Genomic DNA, 19,121 nt, shown 5'->3' with positions numbered 1-19,121 from the left:
CACGTGCCAAGCTTAGGGCCTGCGGGTCAGCCTCTCCTGGTGCTTCCTCTGTGCACGTCTCACCCCTCACTGTGACTGTGAGCCCAAGGAAGGCAGAGCTGGTCATGTTTTTCTTTGGTTCCTGACAGCACCCTGCCCAGAGCTGAGTGTGTGGGCGGGGGATGCTGTGGGTGGTGGCGGGGCTGCTGGGATAGGCAGTGGCGTGTCAGAGTGACTTGAGGGTAAGTGACCTGAGTGAGTCCCCCTAAGTGTGGCAGACTATGAGACAATAGTTGCATATTTCCTTGACACGGCCAAACACTTTAAAAAATCCTGTAGTTTCTTCTGCTTTGATGCCTGTGAAGACTTCTCTTGGCTGCTGAAAGTGATATCCCTGAGCACCGATCAGCAGGAGGGCACATCTCTGAGAGCTTTGTCTGTGGTGCTCAAGTCGGTATTAAATTTGTAACAGTACCTCCAAGTCACGTGCGTGTCTGCTCCTTGGTCCTGAGAGACGCGGGAGGTGATGGGAGCAGCCTGGCCCCCACGGGGGCTGTCAGGCAAAGCTGCCTCACGACTCCTGTAAAGCAAGGGCCCTGAATTCCTGTCATCTGTTCGTCTTACTGGATATTTTCATTTATTTATGGTGCCACCCCTGCCTCCTACCTGCTTCCCAGAAGGACTTAGGACAAAGATAAAACTCATGTCCGAGTTTGGAATGCTCCCCTGGGAAGCTCTGAAAACGATTTTTTTGAAAGGGGAGGTGGATGTGCTTGTTGTAAGGTCTGTAGGAAGCTGTGGTCTCCTGCCCCGGGCAGGGATTCTGTGGGTCCTCCCTGGGGGCACCCGACTGGCGGGTGTGTGTGCACTGGTGGGCTGTCCAGGTCCCCTGAGCTCCTCGTCTGTTGTCAGCCCCGTCCTGCCTCTGGCGGTGTCGTCTTGCACAGTGTGCTCTGGGAATTGGCCTGTAGGGTTAGGCAGAGGGTCCCTTTCCCAGTGGCTGCTGCACCAGCAGTTCTGGCTGGACACTTGGGATCCTCTGGGTGATTTCTGGGGTTACTTTCCAGGATCCCTGGAGGAAACGGATTTCTCACTGCTTCCTCCTCAGACAAGGAGGCAACAATATCTGACCCCCGTGTGCCCCTAGAGTCCCAGAGCGGCTGTCCTCTCCTCAGCTCCCTCCAGAACCAGGCTCCCGCTCCTGGCCCTGTTTCTCATTGTCCTTCACTCTCTGCAACTGGGGAAATGACCCCTCAGGCAACGTCTTTCTCCCCTTCGATATCTGCAGGCTGAGCAGATCCTGAGGAGTTTTAAGAGAGCTAAGCAGAGGGGAGGGCTCATGGCTGAGGGTCTGTGAGGGGTCAGCGGCCAGGAAGGCTGCAGCCAGCTGAGGTCATGTTTAGGAACTCCACACAGGCTTTGCTAGAAGATTCTCACCAGATCTTGTCTGAGAAAGCGTCCCATTCTCTGTCCTTCCAAACCTTTCTCTGCTTCTCCCAGTGCCTCCCCCCGACCAGGACCCAGGATGGCAAATGCCTGAGCCTATGCCCTGCCACTCCGCCGCCCCCCAGCCCCAGCCCCTAGCCAGCCCTCCGTCCCGTGACCACCTGGGCAGACCAGCCCTGTCGGCTGGAGCCAGAGCCGACACCTGCCTGTGGTCCCTTCTCCGCCTTCTCAAGGCTCCGCCTGGCGGGCGCTGCACCCGTGGGCACATTCGAGGGTGTGCAGCCTGCTGAAGATCTGGAGGACTTCCAGCACACAGCGTTTCCCCCATAGAACACTGTCCTGTGTGACATGTCTGTGGTCCAGGGGGAGTTTGCGTGTGCAGCAAAGCTGGAGGCCCAGGGACGTGGACACTCAGCCAAACTGGGTTGATTTGGTGCCAAGGAAACTCCCAGTAACGTGGGAGGAGGGTATGGGGTTTATCTCTAGGACAAGTATGGATTCACGTGTAAACCGTAAAGTCATAGAAGACCTTTCCTTTTTTTTTAACATTGTGACAATTTTATCTACTTTTATTTTAAAATGGTATGCACTGCCTGAAAAGCATTTAGCTTAGCAAACTTCCTCATCCAGCACCCAGGGAGGGGGGAGGGGAGTCCTGAGCGTGATGTGGGTGCCTTGGGGTCAGCCTCTTGTGTCCCCAACCCACTGTGCTTTTTTGTCATTGCAGGTGATTTTCAAAGCCAAGTCAAAATATTCTCCAGAATTACTCAAATACCGGTAAGTACTGGGGCGTTCTCCTGAGAAAGCAGGGAAAAGGCTCACACGCGAGCTGTCCCCCACAGGTGACAGGTGGCTGAACTTTCTGGGTCTCACAGCACATCCACCTGGTTTGGGAATGAGAGGCCGGTGCCTTTTGGAGCACAGGAGGAAGGGGAGGGGGGTAAGCCCAAAGCCCATGTGGGCCCTGAGCACGTGGGAGGCACTGGGGTTGCAGGTCTCGGTTGGGGGCAGAGAATCCCTGATGCCCGAGGGGCCTGGCATCCCTCCTGTCTTCTCCCCCCACCTTCCTGCAGTGCAGCTGTGGAGGAGCCTGCCCCCTGCCTTCCACCTGGTGGCCTGGCCTGGCGAGTGTCCACCACTTGCCAGTGGGCTCTGTTCTCCAGAGCTGCAGGGCCTGGGTACGGCAGGCAGCTGTTACCCCAGCACCAGGCACCATCCAGCAGACACAGTTTTGACCATTAGGCCCTCAGCTGGGTACCCTGAGGCAGGGCGGTAGGCTGGGTCTTGAGGGGGCGGGTGGCAAACACTGAGGGTAGAGATGTCCTGAATAGCGGAGAAAGTTGCAGAATCAGTCCAAGTGCCATCAGTGATGTGTCGGGTGCGTGGGCATTTGGCTGTGGCCTCTGGGGACTGGGGGGATTATGGGAATGTGGGGGAGGAAATGCGGCCTGTGCCAGGATGAATGGGAGGGGCTCGCAGTCCAGAAGGGAAGGCCTGCGTCCTGGGTGTGTGCAGAGGGCCGTGCAAGCAGAGCGCTGCGGCTCTTCCCAGGTGTGCAGAGCGCTCCGTGATTCCCCCCTCCACCCTGGGAGAGAACTGGGGGCTGAGAGAGTTCAGACTTAGGCAGAGGGGAGGGGAGGCCGAGCGTCTGGGGACCTGAGTCGGGTGCAACACAAGGGACAGGGTCTTGATGTCCCTGCCTAGGAGACCCGCACACTGAGGGCAAACGTTTCAGGAAAGGCCACTGTAGCCACTTACCTCCTTGAATCAGAATGAAGATGTTCTTATTTTGTTACTTTAAAATATGCCAAAAGGTGGACACATTATATTTTATTTAAATATAAGGTCCGTCCAGAAGGTTTCTGGGCATGTAATATGAAAAACAGAGACATTTATTGAAGAAGATACAAGATATAAGAAACATTGTACATAGGATAAGGATGCCTCAGTCCCCTTCAGAGTAAGGCACCTTGGCTCCTCACGCAGTTCTCCTGGTCTCCATCAGCTGCCCCGTCATATTTTCCTGAATCTCATTGATGGTCTGAAATCTCTTCCCTTTCAAAGGTGATTGTAGTTTTGGGAAAAGCCAGAAGTGGCAGGGCCCCAAATCTGGGCTACTGGGGGGCTGAGTCACCTGGGCAATTTGATTTTTGGCCAAAAAATTCTGCACGAGACATCAGTGGGCACATTGTCGTGGTGAAGCTGCCAGTCACCAGTTGCCCACAGCTGTGGCCTTTTGAATCATCTGAATAGTTTCCATGGAGGAATGTTCAAGCTTAATGCAAAATTTGATGCATATTCATTGCATCAAACTCAGTCATTTTGAATGTGACAGCCACATAGTGCACATGCTCACTCAGGAACATCTATCACCCCCACTGACTAGTACAGTGCAGTCGTCATTGTTCACACATGAGCATTCCAGTCCGCTCTTCCTGGTTGCCTGGTTACATCACCATCCCTGCGGCACCACTGGGCCCCGGCCCGCCCGCACTGCTCTCTTCTTCAGTGGCATTGCCTGCCTAGGTCCACACTGCCGGTCACACTCCCTTCTCAGCTCCGGGCCATTGCCTCCTGACTAGAGTCCCCGTCATCCTGTCCCATTGTGTGCCCACCTGTGGGCCGCCAGCCCCTGCAGCTTCCCTCCCACCCCGTCTGCCCCTGCAGGCTGTCCAGCCCCAGCAGGGCTGCGGAGGGAAGAGCTCCGTCTTCTGTCTCCGCCTTGGAGGACGCAGCTGCTCCAGTTCAGGTTGTTTCCCCCAAAGGGCCAGACCCGTAGCAGCTGCAGGAAAGGAGAGGGACCCGCCTCACACTTCTGATGCAGGTGCACATCTTCACCGGGACTTGAGTATTGAGCTCCTGCTGGTGCAGGGGGACAGTGCTGAAAGAGTCAAACCTGCATCTCCCTGGAGCTCACCACCTAGACGGGAGGCACGTGGGTCAGACTGTCCTCGTGTTTCTGAGTCAGTGGGGCCCTGTCTGTACAGTTAAAGCACAGGGACCAGGAAGGCACAGGCAGAGGCGTGCCTGTGTGCATGTGCGTGCCTGTAAGGGGTCCAGGAGGCAGAAAAGGCTTCTCGGAAGAAGCAATATTCGAGCTACAGTCTGAAGGATGAGGAATGAGGCCGAAAACGTTCCTTTGATAGAATGTTTGTTCTGAAAAATCAGGCGAGGGATTTTGCTAGTGGACAGGAAACTATTATTGCATTCAAGTTAGCTGGGGGGCCGTGGGGTTGATTCCATGGCCCTGCCACCCTCGAGCAGGAAATAAAACTGCAGCTGCTCCTGTCTCTTCTCTGTTTTTCTGTCCTTTTCTCTGTGTCTGCCCCCCGCCCCCTCACACGGGCTCCTGTCACTGGTGTCTGAGCTGGGACTCGAACCCAGGCCTTCGTGCCCTGGTCTGTGATGGCTTTGAAAACACCACCACTGTCTGGCTGCAAAACCACTTCTGGCTGATGGTCTTTTGCCTTTGGACTTGCAAAGGTTCAGCTGAAACCAACCTGGTTTCGAGCCCAGCAGGCCTATCTCTTGTTTGCGTGTCTGTTGACGGATGTCCACCTGGGGGAAGCGCGAGGTGGACGGGCTGTGGGTTGTGGTGTTAGCAGGTCTGAGATGTCTTCTTAGAGACCTTATACAGGTTACTGAGGAAGTGTGTATGGCTCTGAGAGGCTATGAGTTCACAGTGGCCGGTGACCAGGACAGCCGGCAGCATCTGCCCTGGGCAAGCTGGTGCAAGGGCTCCCGGGTATGAGTGCCCGCCCCCCGGCTCCCACGTCTTCAGTGACTTTTTTAAAATAAACATGACCTCAGTCCTCAAAGGCAGCGCGCAGGGTGGGTGTTCGTGTGTTTTTGGTTGTGGGCACCAACGCTCACACGGGCTGACTATGCCCAAGTCCTCGGAGCACAGGGTGGTGGCCGGCTCCCTGGAACCCGCTCTGTGGCCCAGCCTGCCCTCCGGGCTCTGGGCGAGTGGGTGTTCTCGCCCCGTTCAGTCCTCAGTCTGCCCAGCGACAGGGGGATTGAGGCCCCGAGGGCTGGTGTGCCTTCCTGAGGGCACAGTTGGTGGTTAACCTGTCATTTGAGTCCTGGACCGGCCGCCTCCACAGCCCACCTGTGGCGTGTCTGTTCACGTCGGTGGATTCTGCCTCTAGCCGTTCACCAAAAACATGTCAATGTTCTAGATAGACCCAGACCCAGCCAGCGTGCCTGCTGCGGTGCTCACACGTCTCTCGCCCCTTCCAGGTTACCTCTCTACCTGGCCTCACTCCTCATCAGCCTCGTGTTCCTCCTGGTGAATCTCACCTGTGCCGTGCTGGTGAAGACGGGCAGCTGGGAGAGGAAGGCCATCGTCTCCGTGCGCGTGGCCATCAACGACACGCTCTTCGTGCTGTGTGCCGTTTCGCTCTCCGTCTGCCTCTACAAAATCTCCAAGATGTCCTTGGCCAACATTTACTTGGAGTCCAAGGTAAGGTGGAGACGAGGCCAAGAGCCCTTCTCCATTTAGCGTGTTCTAAAAATAGTTTCCTGGTCTGCAAAGAGACTCAGCAAACACCTTTCACAGCCAACCTGCAGATGATCAGGCACACCGCGGTGGCCAGAACCCAGTGGCACAGAGGTCACGGAACTTTGCTTGCAAGAAGCACTCCGTCTCGGTGGCTCGGTATATCGGAGTGTGAGGAATTATTCCCTGGTTTATACATAATGGTGGTTTAACCACATTTTAAAGGACAAGTGGGGAGATAGTGCTAAAAATGTTGCTAGAAACACACAGCAGTGTTCACTGTGATCCAGGTGCTTTTCTGAGCACGTGACGAGTGTAACCTCATGACTGTGGGAGTCCGTTTTCTCTCCACTTCATGGATGAGAAAGCTGAGACACGTGGGTCCCTAGGCCCCCCAGGGGTGCAGCTGCAGAGCCCAGCGTCGCCCCGGCCGCCTGGCTGCAGGTCTGCCCTCCCCATCCCTGGGCCGCACCACAGTGCAGACTCGGGTGCAGGCTCCTGCCGATGGGCGGGGCCCCTGGGGGTCCCCATGGCTGTGGGAACTGCCCCTGGATTCAGGACACCTCTGCTGTCGCTGACTGTTCAGGGAGGGAGCCAGACAAGCCCCCCACAACCCAGGTGTTCTCTTTTCCTCCCCCAGCATGCAGGGGGGGCTGACAGGCTGCCCAGGCTGGGGGCCCAGCACCCCGACCAGTCTGGCCCCTGCTCTCCCTCCGTCAAGAAGCCCGGCGAGTGTGGAGGGCAGGGAGCTGATGCTGGGCGGCAGAGGCTGGGTGCTCTCGGGCTGCGGGACCCCCACCCCACGTCACTCGGCCTCTGGCTCGGTTTTTGAACATGGAGAAGGGTTGCGTGGTTGCTGGTGCCCTTGCTCTTGGAATTCTGTGGCTGCGAGCCCTGGGCCGCACCCTGGGCCATCTCCTCTGTGCTGGCCCGTCTGGCTGTGGGGCAGCTCTGACTCCCTCAGTGTCTTCAGTGACCCGTCGGTTCAAACCTGTGCCTCTAGCTTCAGAATACAAAGCCTTAATCAGAGCCCTCTGTGAACTGGCTGCACTCTTGCAAAATCCTGGAAGTGAGTGTAGCAGACTAGTTTTCCATCTGTACGTTTTGATGAGTTTTAAACTTGATTTTGCCTCAACTTTCTCTGTTATTTATATTGTCTCCCACATAGGGACCATCCATAGCTTTTAAAAACAGGATTGTGGTCTTAAGAGGAGGGTCACTTCCATGGCAAACAAGCTAACAAACCTCTACTGTCAACATCCAATAGCTTAGATTGAGTTAGTGACTTCCAGATGCAAAACTCACATACAAATTTCAGGTTTCTTTAACTGTTTCTAGCTGGGGGTCCTTTAACTGACCTTGGAAATGGGCAACTTGGGCAATCTGGGTCACGGTCACTGATTCCCACCTACTCCAAGCCCAGAGTCCGTCGGGACCCCATCCTCCCAGCCTGGAAGACGCTGGGTTTTGAGGAAGCACTCGCGGCTCAGAGCCGCGGGCGTCTGCTTGGCTCTCTCCAGACCGCCATCCCCCTGAGCCTGTTTGGTTGTCCCCAGACCAGAGGCGGGTACTGGACTCACAGCTCCTCTTGGAGCTGCGTGGTGGCCCTTGGCGGTTTCACAAAGAAGCAGTATGACCTTCTTGTCATTACAAGTCCAGGCCTCAGGCAAATGGCCCACGTTTTCAGCCTGTTCCAGGAACAACCTAATCAAAGCCCAGGCTTTGAAGCTTCTCTGTGCGGATACTCTGAGATTTCAGAAGGGCCTCGGGGTGTGGGGTCTGAGGCCTGGGGGTGAGGGCCCTGATGGGGGTAGGGGATGGGCACAGGGTGTTCTGGGGGGAGGCTGGGGTCCACACCAGAGCGGTCATGCCCCTCACAGCTCCCACTCTTCCAGGGCTCCTCCGTGTGTCAGGTGACTGCCGTCGGGGTGACCGTCATCCTGCTGTATACCTCCCGGGCCTGCTACAACCTGTTCACCCTGTCCTTCTCTCAGAGCAAGAACGTCCACTCCTTTGATTACGACTGGTACAATGTGTCAGACCAGGTCAGTGGGCGCACGAGGTGTCACCAGGCAGCCCCTCTTCGCTTCCCAGCAGCTGGGGAGGCAGAGAGTTTGAAGCTCTTTGCTGTTAAAGAGCTGGGTCACCTTGAGGGTCACTCACCTGTGAGGTATCTGCCTCCTTGTCTGTGAAACAGCATCGTAGCACCTGCTGCTGCAGCACAACTGGGACACACACATGCGCACACACACACCCTTTCTCCTTTGCACCTTCTGGGGGCTCCTGTCAAGCTGCTTAAACATTTTTAAGTGCTTCCATATAAATGTAAATGATTTTACTGAAGGGTGAAATTCGCACAGGTAAAACATTATATTTAGGTTTCAGAACATACATGAAACTACAAAGTTATGAGAATCTTTTTTTTTGATGGAATGGGAACACTAACGGATTTGAGAAAGTCTAGCGGAAAGTGCTCGAGGACATGAAAGTGTTATTAGCAAAAGCTCATTTTACCCGTGGTCTCAATGGGATCCTCTCTCCCTCCTTAATATATTCAGAAGGTCATAAATTATAAAGCAAAGGTACAGAGGTAGTGAAATATTAACTGGCAACCATGTTCACAGAAGCTCAGAATACAAAGGAATGAGAGGGAGCTAGCGTTCCCTCACTTGACAAACACCGATTTCCCCTCTCCCATCCTGGATGGAGTGTGGGGGTGGGGAAGTCAGCAGACTCCCTGCAGAGAGCTGATGTCCCCAAGGAGGGGACACACAGAAACGCCATTGCCATAAGGAAATAGAACTTGTAGAAGAGAGTCTGTTGGATTGTGTTGCAAAGGCTCCTTCGATTTCCCTGGAAAAACATCGAATACCCCACTGCATACACATCCACTTCTGAAATCCCCAGCAGCGCTCAGAACCTGGGCTGGATCAGGGTTGTGGGGGAAAGGAGGAAATGACCGTGAGGAGTTAAACCTGTGAGGACAAGCTTTCTTCCGAAGAGGCCCAGCCAGGTGTTATAATTAGAAAGGATTAAAATGGCAATACAACCCCCCCTCCCCCCACCAGACCAACAGCATATGTGGGTCGTTGGGCAAGGCACTGCTAAAGGTGTGCCCTGTGTTGAGAGTATCACATATATAAAAATATAAACTTTAAACAGAATACTTATAATACAGAAAGGATTGTTATTGTAGTAGAATATAAAATTTACTTTGTTAACAGCTTATTGGCCGTAGTGCATGGCATTGCTGCACAGCCGTCACCACTGTCCCCTCCAGAACTTTCTCACCTTCCCAAACCGAAACTCTCAACCAATTACAGAACAGATTGGGTTTTAACAAAATAATTATTTCAATTTTTATTTCAAGTGAGAGCTTATAACATTTAAAATACAGTTACCATTTCTAAACTTCTGTTCTTTTCAGGGGACATTCACTTACAGACATCTAGACTGTGTATGGCCACCAGTAGAATCCAGGAGCAAGGCTGGGCCACAGTAGCACATGCCGTTTGGTGGAATGGCATGTTGAGACGTGTCCCAGGTGGAATGTGAGATGCAGGTTTTCTGAAGAGCCCGTGACTTGTTTTGGTTACTGTACTTAAGTACGCTGTGACAGTGAAGGAAACAGACCCAGCTGAGGTGACTGGACCTGTACGGCGCGATCTTGGTGCACTGGTTTTGAAACGATGGCCTTTCTGGTCAAGCAGTCTGCACTTCCCCTGCGTGCCTTCCATCCACCCACAGGGACAGAAGTGTCCACGGATGCCAATTGGCCACCTCTCTGGTCCCAAAGCCTGATGTCCTGGACACTGAGAACTCTTTTCTAGAGGGTCTCACCTGCACTGAGCTCTAATGAGTAAAAAATAGGACAAGGCTACTGTAAACAGTTTACACCCTGGCACGTGTATCCTAGGGTGAGAAGTAGCGTGACTATTACATACTTCCCTTAAGAATTTGGCAGAAGGCAACACATTCTCATTATTCAGCTGGTGAAGGAAAGACAGTCAGCTTTAGTTTGGGACTCAATGTGGACGGAAGGAAGAATTTGGAAGGGGAAGTAATAAAACACCAGAGAGCTGGCAGTTTGGGAAGAGGAGGACGTGTGGTCGGGGCCATTAGTAGTGGGATGGCCAAAAAGTGTGTTTGGTTTTTTCTTTACTAAGGTGGCTCTGGTAGCACTTAGGTATCTTTAACTTCATTGGAAACAATTTAGTTAGATTGCATTGTGTCAGCTGTCATGTCAGTATATGTTTAAAAAAACTTAATCAGAATTGGTGAATTTTTGTGTAGTCATTTTAATATTAAAGATTGAAGAAAATACGCAACATTTTTGGCATATTATGCTTTATTATTTTGAGAAAGCTAAAAATGCAACTGGAATGCAAAAAGAGATTTGTGCAGTGTATGCAGATGGTGCTGTGACCAATCGAATCTGTCAAAAGTGGTTTGTGAAGTTTCATGCTGGAGATTTCTCACTGGACAATGCTCCATGGTCGGGCAGACCAGTTGAAGTTGATAGTGATCAAATGGAGACATTAACTGAGAACAATCAACATTTTGCCACGTGGGAGACAGCCAACACATTCAAAATACCCAAATCAAAAAGTTGTTGGTGAAAATGAAAAATGTGTCTTATTTTACAGAAAAAACTAAATGGACTTTTTGGCCAACCCTGTGTTATCTGGCTTCAGCCTATACGTTTTAGGTGAATGGATCGCACCGGATCGGAGGTGCTGTCTGTGCATGGTAGGAGGAACGAGTCCAGCGAGTCCCTCTGCCCTCGGCCCTGACCCTGCTGCCTGTCTCCCCACAGGCGGACCTGAAGAACCAACTGGGAGATGCCGGCTACGTCGTGTTCGGGGTTGTCCTTTTCGTGTGGGAGCTCCTGCCCACCACCTTAGTTGTCTACTTCTTCCGCGTTAGGAATCCTGCAAGGGACCTTGTGAGTAAACCGTTTTTATATTTGCAGAGGATACCGCCTAATTCTAATCACAAACATACCGTCGGAATTTTTTTCTTAGATTCTTTGTTTGAGAGCCTCTTTTGTCCTGTTGTGATAGAAAAGGTTCCCTTATTTAATTGAAACTGTTATCCCTCTTGATTCTCTTTTGAGGGAAATGTGTTTTACAGTGTAGTTTCATTTTTACAAGAGAAATGAAAGTGAGTTGCATCTCAGGGCCCGGAGAGAGTGATTAACTACTTTTCCTGATGCAACAACAGCCTCACTAGTATTTCAGCCTTGACTTGCCAGGAACTGAATCTATTAGCTTCTATTTTAGCAAAGGAAAGTGGGAAATTCAGTTCTTTATTCCTACCTTATGCTGAATGAGGTGATAGGGAATTAAAAAACATTGTGGGGAAAAAAAGACTGCTAAAGCCACTCCCCTAATATGATCACGTTTCTACTCACCAACTTGACATAAACATGTTTATGAGGGCAGAGAGATAATGCAAAACCCGGCATGCCCATGAAGGATGCCCATGAAGCTTTGCTCCATACTAACCAGCCACACTAACTAGTGGTAGAATTTTGAATCACTGGTGTATGAAACCCATGGAAAAGTATAACAAAATGTAATTTTTGTCCAATGTGAGCAAAACGTGAGTGGTAAGGAAAGCTAATATATAATAGCCAGTCTGTGGTACTTTGTTTTGTGTTTTTCTTACTCATCTCTGGATAGTCACTAATGAGCCCGGAATAGAAGATCAGTGAGACTGGAGTGGGCAGGTGGTGGACCTTGAGAGACAATGGGCCCCTCTTTGAACATTTGGTAAAATTCACCTGTGAAGCCATGTGGTCCAGGGCAACATTTTCTAGATCTCAAGACCTATTCCCACCCTTTCATTTTCAATTATCTGACCTTGATGTGCTTGGGAGTACTCAGAGGCTTCTGTCCAGTCAGACCCCAAACACTTCCTCTTGGGATTGGTAGACTGCTCTGGGCAGTGTGGACGTTTTGATGGTGTTATTGTTTCTTGTCCATTGGCATGGTATATGCTTCCATTTATTTGTATCTTCAATTTCTTCAGTGTGTTACAGTCTTCTGAGTACAGGTTTTTGGTTAACTATATTCCTAGGTACTTTATGTTTTTGATGCGATTATAAAGGGCATTGCTTTCTCAATTTCTCTTTCTGATAGTTTATTATTGGTATATAAAAATGCAGCCTATATCTGAATATGAATTTTGCATCCTTCTACTTTGATGAATTTATCAGTTCTGGAGGTTTTGGTGGAATCTTTAGGGTTCTCTCTATAGTATCATGGCATCTTCAAATACAGTTTTACTTCTTCCTTTCCAATTTTCATGCCTTTTGTTTCTTTTTCTTTCTTTCTTTCTTTCTTTTTTTTGTCTGATTGCTGTGGCTAGGATTCCCAGTACTATATTGAATAAGAGAGGTGAAAGTGGACATCCCTGTCTTATTCCCAATCTTGGGAAAAATACTTTTCAGCTTTTTCCCATTGAATGTGATGTTGGCTGTGGGTTTGTCATAAATGACCTTTATTCTGTTGGGTTATGATCCCTCTAGTCCCACTTTGCTGAGAGTTTTTATCATAAATGGATGTGGGATTTTGTCAAATGATTTTTTGTATCTATTGAGATGATCATATGATTTACCATATTTTGCCGTGTATAAGGTGCACTTTTTTTGTCCAAATTTTTGAGGGGGAAAAAAGGATGTGCATTATACGTGGGTAGTACTAACTCTATATTTATAGAAATGTTTTTAATTCTTTTATTTGTACTCATGTGTAGAAAGTGTAACTTGAGGAAGCAATGATGATATCCGTATGCAAAATAATACCCTGGAATACGATAATCAGTTCTGTTTCTAAATAGAAATAAATAATTAATTGAATTAAAAAATTAAAACAAAAGATTTTTTTTCCTGAAAGTTTGGGCCAAAAATGTGGTTCGGTGTACATTATACACAGAAGTGCATTATACATGGCAAAATATGGCATATGCTTCCTTCTTGTTTATGTTGTGATCATGTTAATTGACTTGCAAAGAGTGGAGCCACCTTGCATCCCAGGGATAAATTCCACTTGATCAGGGTGTGTGATCTTTATAATGTACTGTTGGATTCATTTTGATGATATTTTGCTGAGGATATTTGCATATCTGTTCATCTGGGATATTGGCCTACAATTTTCTTTCTTCATAATGTCCCTGTCTGGTTTTGGTATCAGGGTGATGGTGGCCTCTTAAAACGAGCCTGGGAGCCTTCCTTCCTCTTGAGTTTTTTGGAATAGTTTGAGAGGATAGGTATTAATTCTTCTTTGAATGTTTGGTAAAATTCATCTGTGAAGCCATTTGGTCCAGGACTTTTGTTTATTGGGAGTTTTTGATTACTGCTTCAGTTTCGTTAGCAGTTATGTCTGTTCAGATTTTGTTTCTTTCTGATTCAGCCTTGGAAGATTTTATCTTTCTAGGAATTTATCCAGGTTGTTTATTTTGTTGCCATATAATTGTTATAGTATTTTCTGACAATCCTTTCTGTTTCTGTGATGTCGGCTGTCACTTCTCTTTCATTTCATTGTTCTGTTTCGTCCTTTCTGGAGTTGTGTGCTGTTCTTTGGTGTAGGACATGTTTTCTTGTCTGTTCATTTTGGCTGACGGTGTTTGTTTCTGTGTATCAGGCAGATCTGCCTCGCTTTCTATTCTTGAAAGAGTGGCCTTGTATAGAAGGTATCCTGTGGGGCCCAGGGGCACAGTACCCCTGGTCACCTGACCCGGGTGCTCTAGGGGTGTTTCCTGTGTGGATGTGTGTGTGTCCTCCTGTTATAGTTGGGCCTCATAGATGCTGGCCCATGGGGAATGGTGTTGACCCTCAGGCATGGTGTTGACCCTCAGGCAGCGTGACTGAAGGCTGCCTGTGACTGTTGGGGGGAGAATTATTGCTCAGGGGCTGACCCCATGGCCTGGACATTGTTGTGGGGGGGCGCTCTGGTGCTAGCTGAGGCTGACCATCAGGTATGTTGGTTATGGAGTCACCTGGGTCAGGTCTGGTGTGGTCTGAAGCCTGTTGGGAGGGGCTCCATTGTGGGGTGGGGCCAGCTACCATTTGTGCTGGCTTTGGGGCTACTTGGTGGGGGTTATGATGCACACCAGGGCTGGCTGCCATTCGTGTGGGGTTTGTGGACCTTTGGGAGAATCTACAATATGAACTAAGACAGGTCACTGCTCTTTGGAGGGTCTGCAGCCACTGGGAAAAGCCCTGGCCAGGGGAGTGGGTGGGTGAAGGGACATCTCAGGGTGACTGGTGTTAGCAGGTTAATGGAGAGCGACAGATTTTGCACCTGCTTGTCCTGGGCCAGCTGGGTGGGAGGAGAGCTCACAAAGGAACAGTGGTGCCTGCCAGCACTCTGTCCCCCGAGAGTTCCCCGCCCCCTGCCTATCCATCCCTTGCCCTTCTCCCTTTATGTCCCAGTCACCTCTCGAGCTGCTGCCCTATGCTGGAGGTGGGAGCCAGGAGTTAGTGTATGAGCCCACTGGGAGCGTCTGACTCTCCTAGCCTTTTGTCTCCCAGACCAGGATCCTGTTGGTCTTCAAAGCCAGATGTTATGGGTACCTCTTCCCAGCACAGGAGCCCCAGGTGGGGTGCCTGGTATAAAGCCTGGGCCCCTTACTCCCCTGAGGGAACCTCTGTAGCCGAGCATGTCTTCAGTTTATTAATCACCGTGTGTGGGTGGGACCGTGTCTCTGACCCTCCTACCAGTCTTGACGTGGCTTCTTCTTAATATTCTTAGTTGTAGGACTTCTGATCCCTAGTCTTCAGGTGGCCCTCAGTGATGGTGGTTCTGTAGTTTTGTTTGGGGGTTACCAAGCCTCAGGCCTCAGACCAGCACCGTTCCATGGCCTGTTAGGAACTGGGCTGCACAGCAGGTGGTGAGCTGTGAGCGAGCAAAGCTCCTGTTCCCCCTCCCAGCACCTGCTACAGTCTGTGGAAAAATTGTCATCCACAAAACTGGTTCCTGGTGCAAAAAAGGTTGGGGACCACTGGTTTAGTTGTAATTTTGATGTGTTTTGATGAGAGGAGGTGAGGTCAGCATTTACCTACTTGACTCCACCTTGTTTTTACGCTCATTCTTTGATGGGGAAACTGAGGCTCGAGGAAGCCTGGTGAGTAGGAGACAGAGCCAGGATTTTAACCGTGTCTGTCTGGCTCTGAAGTCCATGATTTTAATTATTGTGCTACCCTGTGGCTTTCCTTGGCATAGTAGGGTGTGGAGAAGAAACGAAATTCCTAACACAGTAAGTCCTCAGTTATGGTTTCCGGTAGCTTCTAGGACTTTAAGTAGAATGACGTATACTAAAGCCATTGTAACCACTGGCTGCCCGACATAAACCAGAGACAAGCTCCTGTGGCCTCTCAGCAACATTATAATGAAATGTCATTGCAGGACCTGCCGTATGCATGTCTCGATAATAACGTTATTACTGTATGTCTGTAACTGCTTGGAGGAAAGTCAGTCGTCTAATATCCTTTTGGGGGAAATTTACAACTTAACTCATACTCACCACTTTTAAAAGGGCACACACACCCTGGCTGGCATAGCTCAGTGGATTGAGCATGGGCTGCGAACCAAAGTGTCGCAGGTTCAATTCCCAGCCAGGGTACATGCCTGGGTTGCAGGCTATAACCCCCAGCAACCACACATTGATGTTTCTCTCTCTCTCTCTATCTCCTTCCCTTCCCTCTCTAAAAATAAATAAATAAAATCTTAAAAAAAAAGACACACACTACAGGTGTGCCTTTAGGGAAAAGACACCACAGGCGGGGCATTTCTGTAGAATGTGATTTACCGTTTGTGTCCATAATTCAGCGGGTACAAACCAGCCTTTACTTGACGTTGCACTCCAAGTGTGGCTGCGCTGTCCACATCAGATTCCAAGGTGCTCAGTGTACAAGTCTCAGGCCCTGTCCTGGCCCCAGGTCAGAATCTCTGGGGTAGAGTTTGAGAATCTCTCTCCATAATTTTTTTTGTATAAATAGTGTTGAGATATAATTCCCATACCATACAATTCATCCATTACATGTGTATGATCCAGTGACTTTTGTGTATGTTCAGGTATGTGCAACCATAGCCAGTTTTTGGAACATTTTTATCACCTCACAAAGAAACCTGTGCCCTTTATCTATCACTTCCATCCCCTCCCCAGCCAACCCTCAATCTGCTGTCTGTCTATGGATTTCCCATTTGTGACTTTCATGAAAATGGGGTCATGTTGCCTGCAGTTTTCTGCGACTGGCTTCTTTCACTTCGCATAATGTTTTCAGGGTTCATCCGTGATGTAGCATGTAGCAGGACTGCATTTCTTTTCATGGCTGAGTGATAAGGAATGGGTGAGTGATATTCCATTGTACTGATACACCGTCTCTCGTTAGCCCTTCATCCATTGATGGACACTGGGTTGTCTCCATGTTTTGACTGTTGTGAATAATGGTGCTGTGAACATTCATGTACGAGTTTCTACCTAAACACATCTTCATTTCTCTTGGGGATACAGCTCAGAGTACAATTGCTGAGAACTATGTTTAACTCTTTGACAAGGTGCCAGACTCCTCCCCACAGAAGGTGCAATGTTTCACACTCAGCGGTAGTGTGTTCTGGGCCCTGTGCATCCTCTCCAGCACCTGTTACCTGACACTTTGCTGCTAGACATCCCGATGGCCATGCAGGGCTATCTCATGTGGCTTTCCCTGATGACTACAGATGTCACGCACCTCTCCATGTGCTCATTGGCTTTCTTGGAGAAATGTCTCTTCAGGTCCTTTGCCCGTTTTTAAATTGAGTTGTGTTTTTATTGAATTGTAAGAGTTCTTCACATATTTCAGATATGACTCCTTATCTGGTATATGATTTGCAAATATTTTCTTCTATTCTGTGGGCTGTCATTTAAATTTCTTGATGGTGTCCTTCAAAGCACAAAAGTTTTTAATTTTGATGAAGTCCAACTTATTCTTTTGTTGCTCATGCTTTTTGTCTCACAGCTAAGAATTCTTTGCCAGATTCTAGGTCATAGAGATTTGCCCCTGTGTTTTCTTATAAGAGTTCGATGGTTTTTACTCTTACATTAAGGTCTTTGGTCCATTTTGAGTTACTTTTTGTAAGAGGTAAGGGTCCAACTTCATTCTTTTGCATAGGTGTTCCTGAATCGCTACAAATAGTAAATTATAAGGTATCACACCTTGTGTAAGTTCTTTGCTTCCCACATTTGGTGGATTCGTCTTAGAGAAGCAGGGATTCACACATGGTTACCCTCCCATAACAACTTGGGTTCATTCTCTGTTGGTTAACTTTTAAATGGGCCACTGTGACATGTACACGGATGTCAGACAACTGCTGGTTTCTATGCCACACTTGGTTTGCCATATCATCTAGTCCTGACCTGCCTGCTTGGAACCAGTCATTTGAAATTCTTTGAGAGGTAAACTCAGCTTGGGAACAGAAACAGATGGAATAATTAGAGAGGCAGGGTATGGAAGCCAATAAGAAACTTTTTCAGAATTATTTCACCATCATTTCATTATTCTAAATTGTTGTAAATGCCTGCCTTATTTTACAGGTTTAGATCCAATGTGGGACTGTCTAGTCTGGCTGATTTGGGCATTGTCTGGTTTTTCGTTAAGGGATCAATACTTGGATAATTCATTGTCGTCAGCAGAGCTCTGAAAGATTTTGTCCACACTGAGTAGAGATAGAGCCTCCTAAAATAAAAGCGAGTGGACGGACACTGCCATGGACAGGGGGCCTCTGTCCAGAGGAGCAGAGCATCCTGTGTCTCCTGCAAGAGGTCTTGTTGTTCTTTGCCTGGCGGGAGGCCCATGGTGTGAACATGCACTAACCTAGTAGCTGTCTTTCTAGACCAGTCCTGGGTTGGTCCCAAGCCATGGATTCAGCCCCAGATCCTACTTCTTTGACAACCCCCGAAGATATGACAGCGATGATGACCTTGCCTGGAACATTGCCCCTCAGGGCCTTCAAGGAAGGTAAGCCCCTCCCTGGTATGAGAGGCATTGTGAGGGCTGCCCCAGTGAAATGGGTGCAGTAGGAAAAACTGCCTGCATGGGAGCCCTGAAACGGGCTAGGTGAGAATCCTGTGTGTGAGGCGACCTGCAGCCAGAGCACAGCCCCTCCCATGATCATGTGCTTGTACCTGGGCCAGGTGCTTCTATCTGTGCCAGGTCAAGGGCACAGTCTGCAGACAGGAGGGTGGCAGCCCCTGGGGCTCCCATCCCCTTTCCTCAGCCACACATCACTGCCCAGTAATCGTCATGTCCCTCTTTCGACCTGTGCCCCTAGAATTTTGAGGCCCCCAAAATGAGGAGGGGAGGACAACTGCCAACCTAGTGCTTGGTGTCCCCAGGACCTTGCACTGTTCTTGTGGAAGGGAAGCTTTAGGCCACTTAGAAGTAAAAGCTGATCCTAGGCAATCTGTTATGGATTTAAAGACTTATCATTAACATTTCACCTGAACCCTTCCTCCCCCCAACCCCCTGGGAGAAAATGAAAAAAGAAGAGATGTAGAAGTCCTTAGACAGCTGTAGAAGAGCTCTGAAGAAAAGGGCCAGTGTTTTAGGGACTGGGGAGTGAAAACCTGTGGGAACACATCGCTTCCTAAGTGGGCCGGGTGGCAGAGGGCCTGGTCAGATGGAACAAAAGATGGTGCTTGGGCAAAAGCAAAGCAGACCCATCCAAGATGTAGGGAACATGGGTCATAAACAAGGGTGTCCCCATGTCCGAAGTTGTCCTGACCTTTTCCCCTAAACCTGGCTTCACTTCCTGCTTGCCATGTATGTTCCTCTGTGTGCGCCCTCACTTGCTGGGAGCAGCAGAGCTGAGCGAGTCCTCACTGCCTATGTGGAGGAAGGAAAGACTCCTCTCCCTCCACGGACAGAGGGAAATAATAACAATTGCACACCATCGAGTGCTAATTGTATATTAAAACACTGTTCTAGGCTTTTTTTATAGGTATTAACTTAAAAAAAGCCCAAGAAGGTAGTCACAGGTGATAAAACCGAGGCCCAGAAGTTACCTGTCTGAAGGCACATGGGTAGTGAATCATACTCCCTCTGTGTTGGGATTCAGATGTGGTTTGTTGCTACCACATTTTGTTATGCACCATGATTGGTTCATGGTCTAGTAACACGTACTGGTGGGCTCTGAAAAGCTCAGCAGACTGT

The 19,121-nt window shown here is 49.4% G+C and overlaps 1 protein-coding gene and 1 long non-coding RNA gene across 3 annotated transcripts in view; one reads left to right on the top strand and one right to left on the bottom strand.

The window, feature by feature from the left end:
- The window catches only part of GPR137B (G protein-coupled receptor 137B), a 44,664-nt gene that overhangs the window by 18,449 nt on the left and 7,094 nt on the right, over positions 1–19,121 (top strand). For both annotated transcript variants that reach the window (XR_004900795.1, XM_028531395.2), the window contains exons 2-6: positions 2,153–2,202; positions 5,668–5,890; positions 7,822–7,971; positions 10,743–10,871; positions 17,803–17,927. Coding sequence is in view for 1 of the 2 variants with exons in the window: in XM_028531395.2 (XP_028387196.1) it covers positions 2,153–2,202; positions 5,668–5,890; positions 7,822–7,971; positions 10,743–10,871; positions 17,803–17,927 (677 nt within the window). In the remaining variant the exon portion in view is untranslated. The remainder of the gene's footprint in view (positions 1–2,152; positions 2,203–5,667; positions 5,891–7,821; positions 7,972–10,742; positions 10,872–17,802; positions 17,928–19,121) is intronic.
- On the bottom strand, positions 765–10,599 carry LOC118498272. The gene is made up of 3 exons (XR_004900796.1): positions 10,109–10,599; positions 2,016–2,018; positions 765–774 (listed from the first exon to the last, which is right to left on the bottom strand). It is a non-coding gene; the product is annotated as an uncharacterized LOC118498272 (long non-coding RNA).

This window comes from Phyllostomus discolor, chromosome 15, assembly GCF_004126475.2.
Source record: "Phyllostomus discolor isolate MPI-MPIP mPhyDis1 chromosome 15, mPhyDis1.pri.v3, whole genome shotgun sequence".
NCBI classification, from domain to species: Eukaryota; Metazoa; Chordata; class Mammalia; order Chiroptera; family Phyllostomidae; genus Phyllostomus; species Phyllostomus discolor.
Note: the sequence above shows the minus strand (reverse complement) of the source record. Positions and strands in the feature narration are given on the sequence as shown.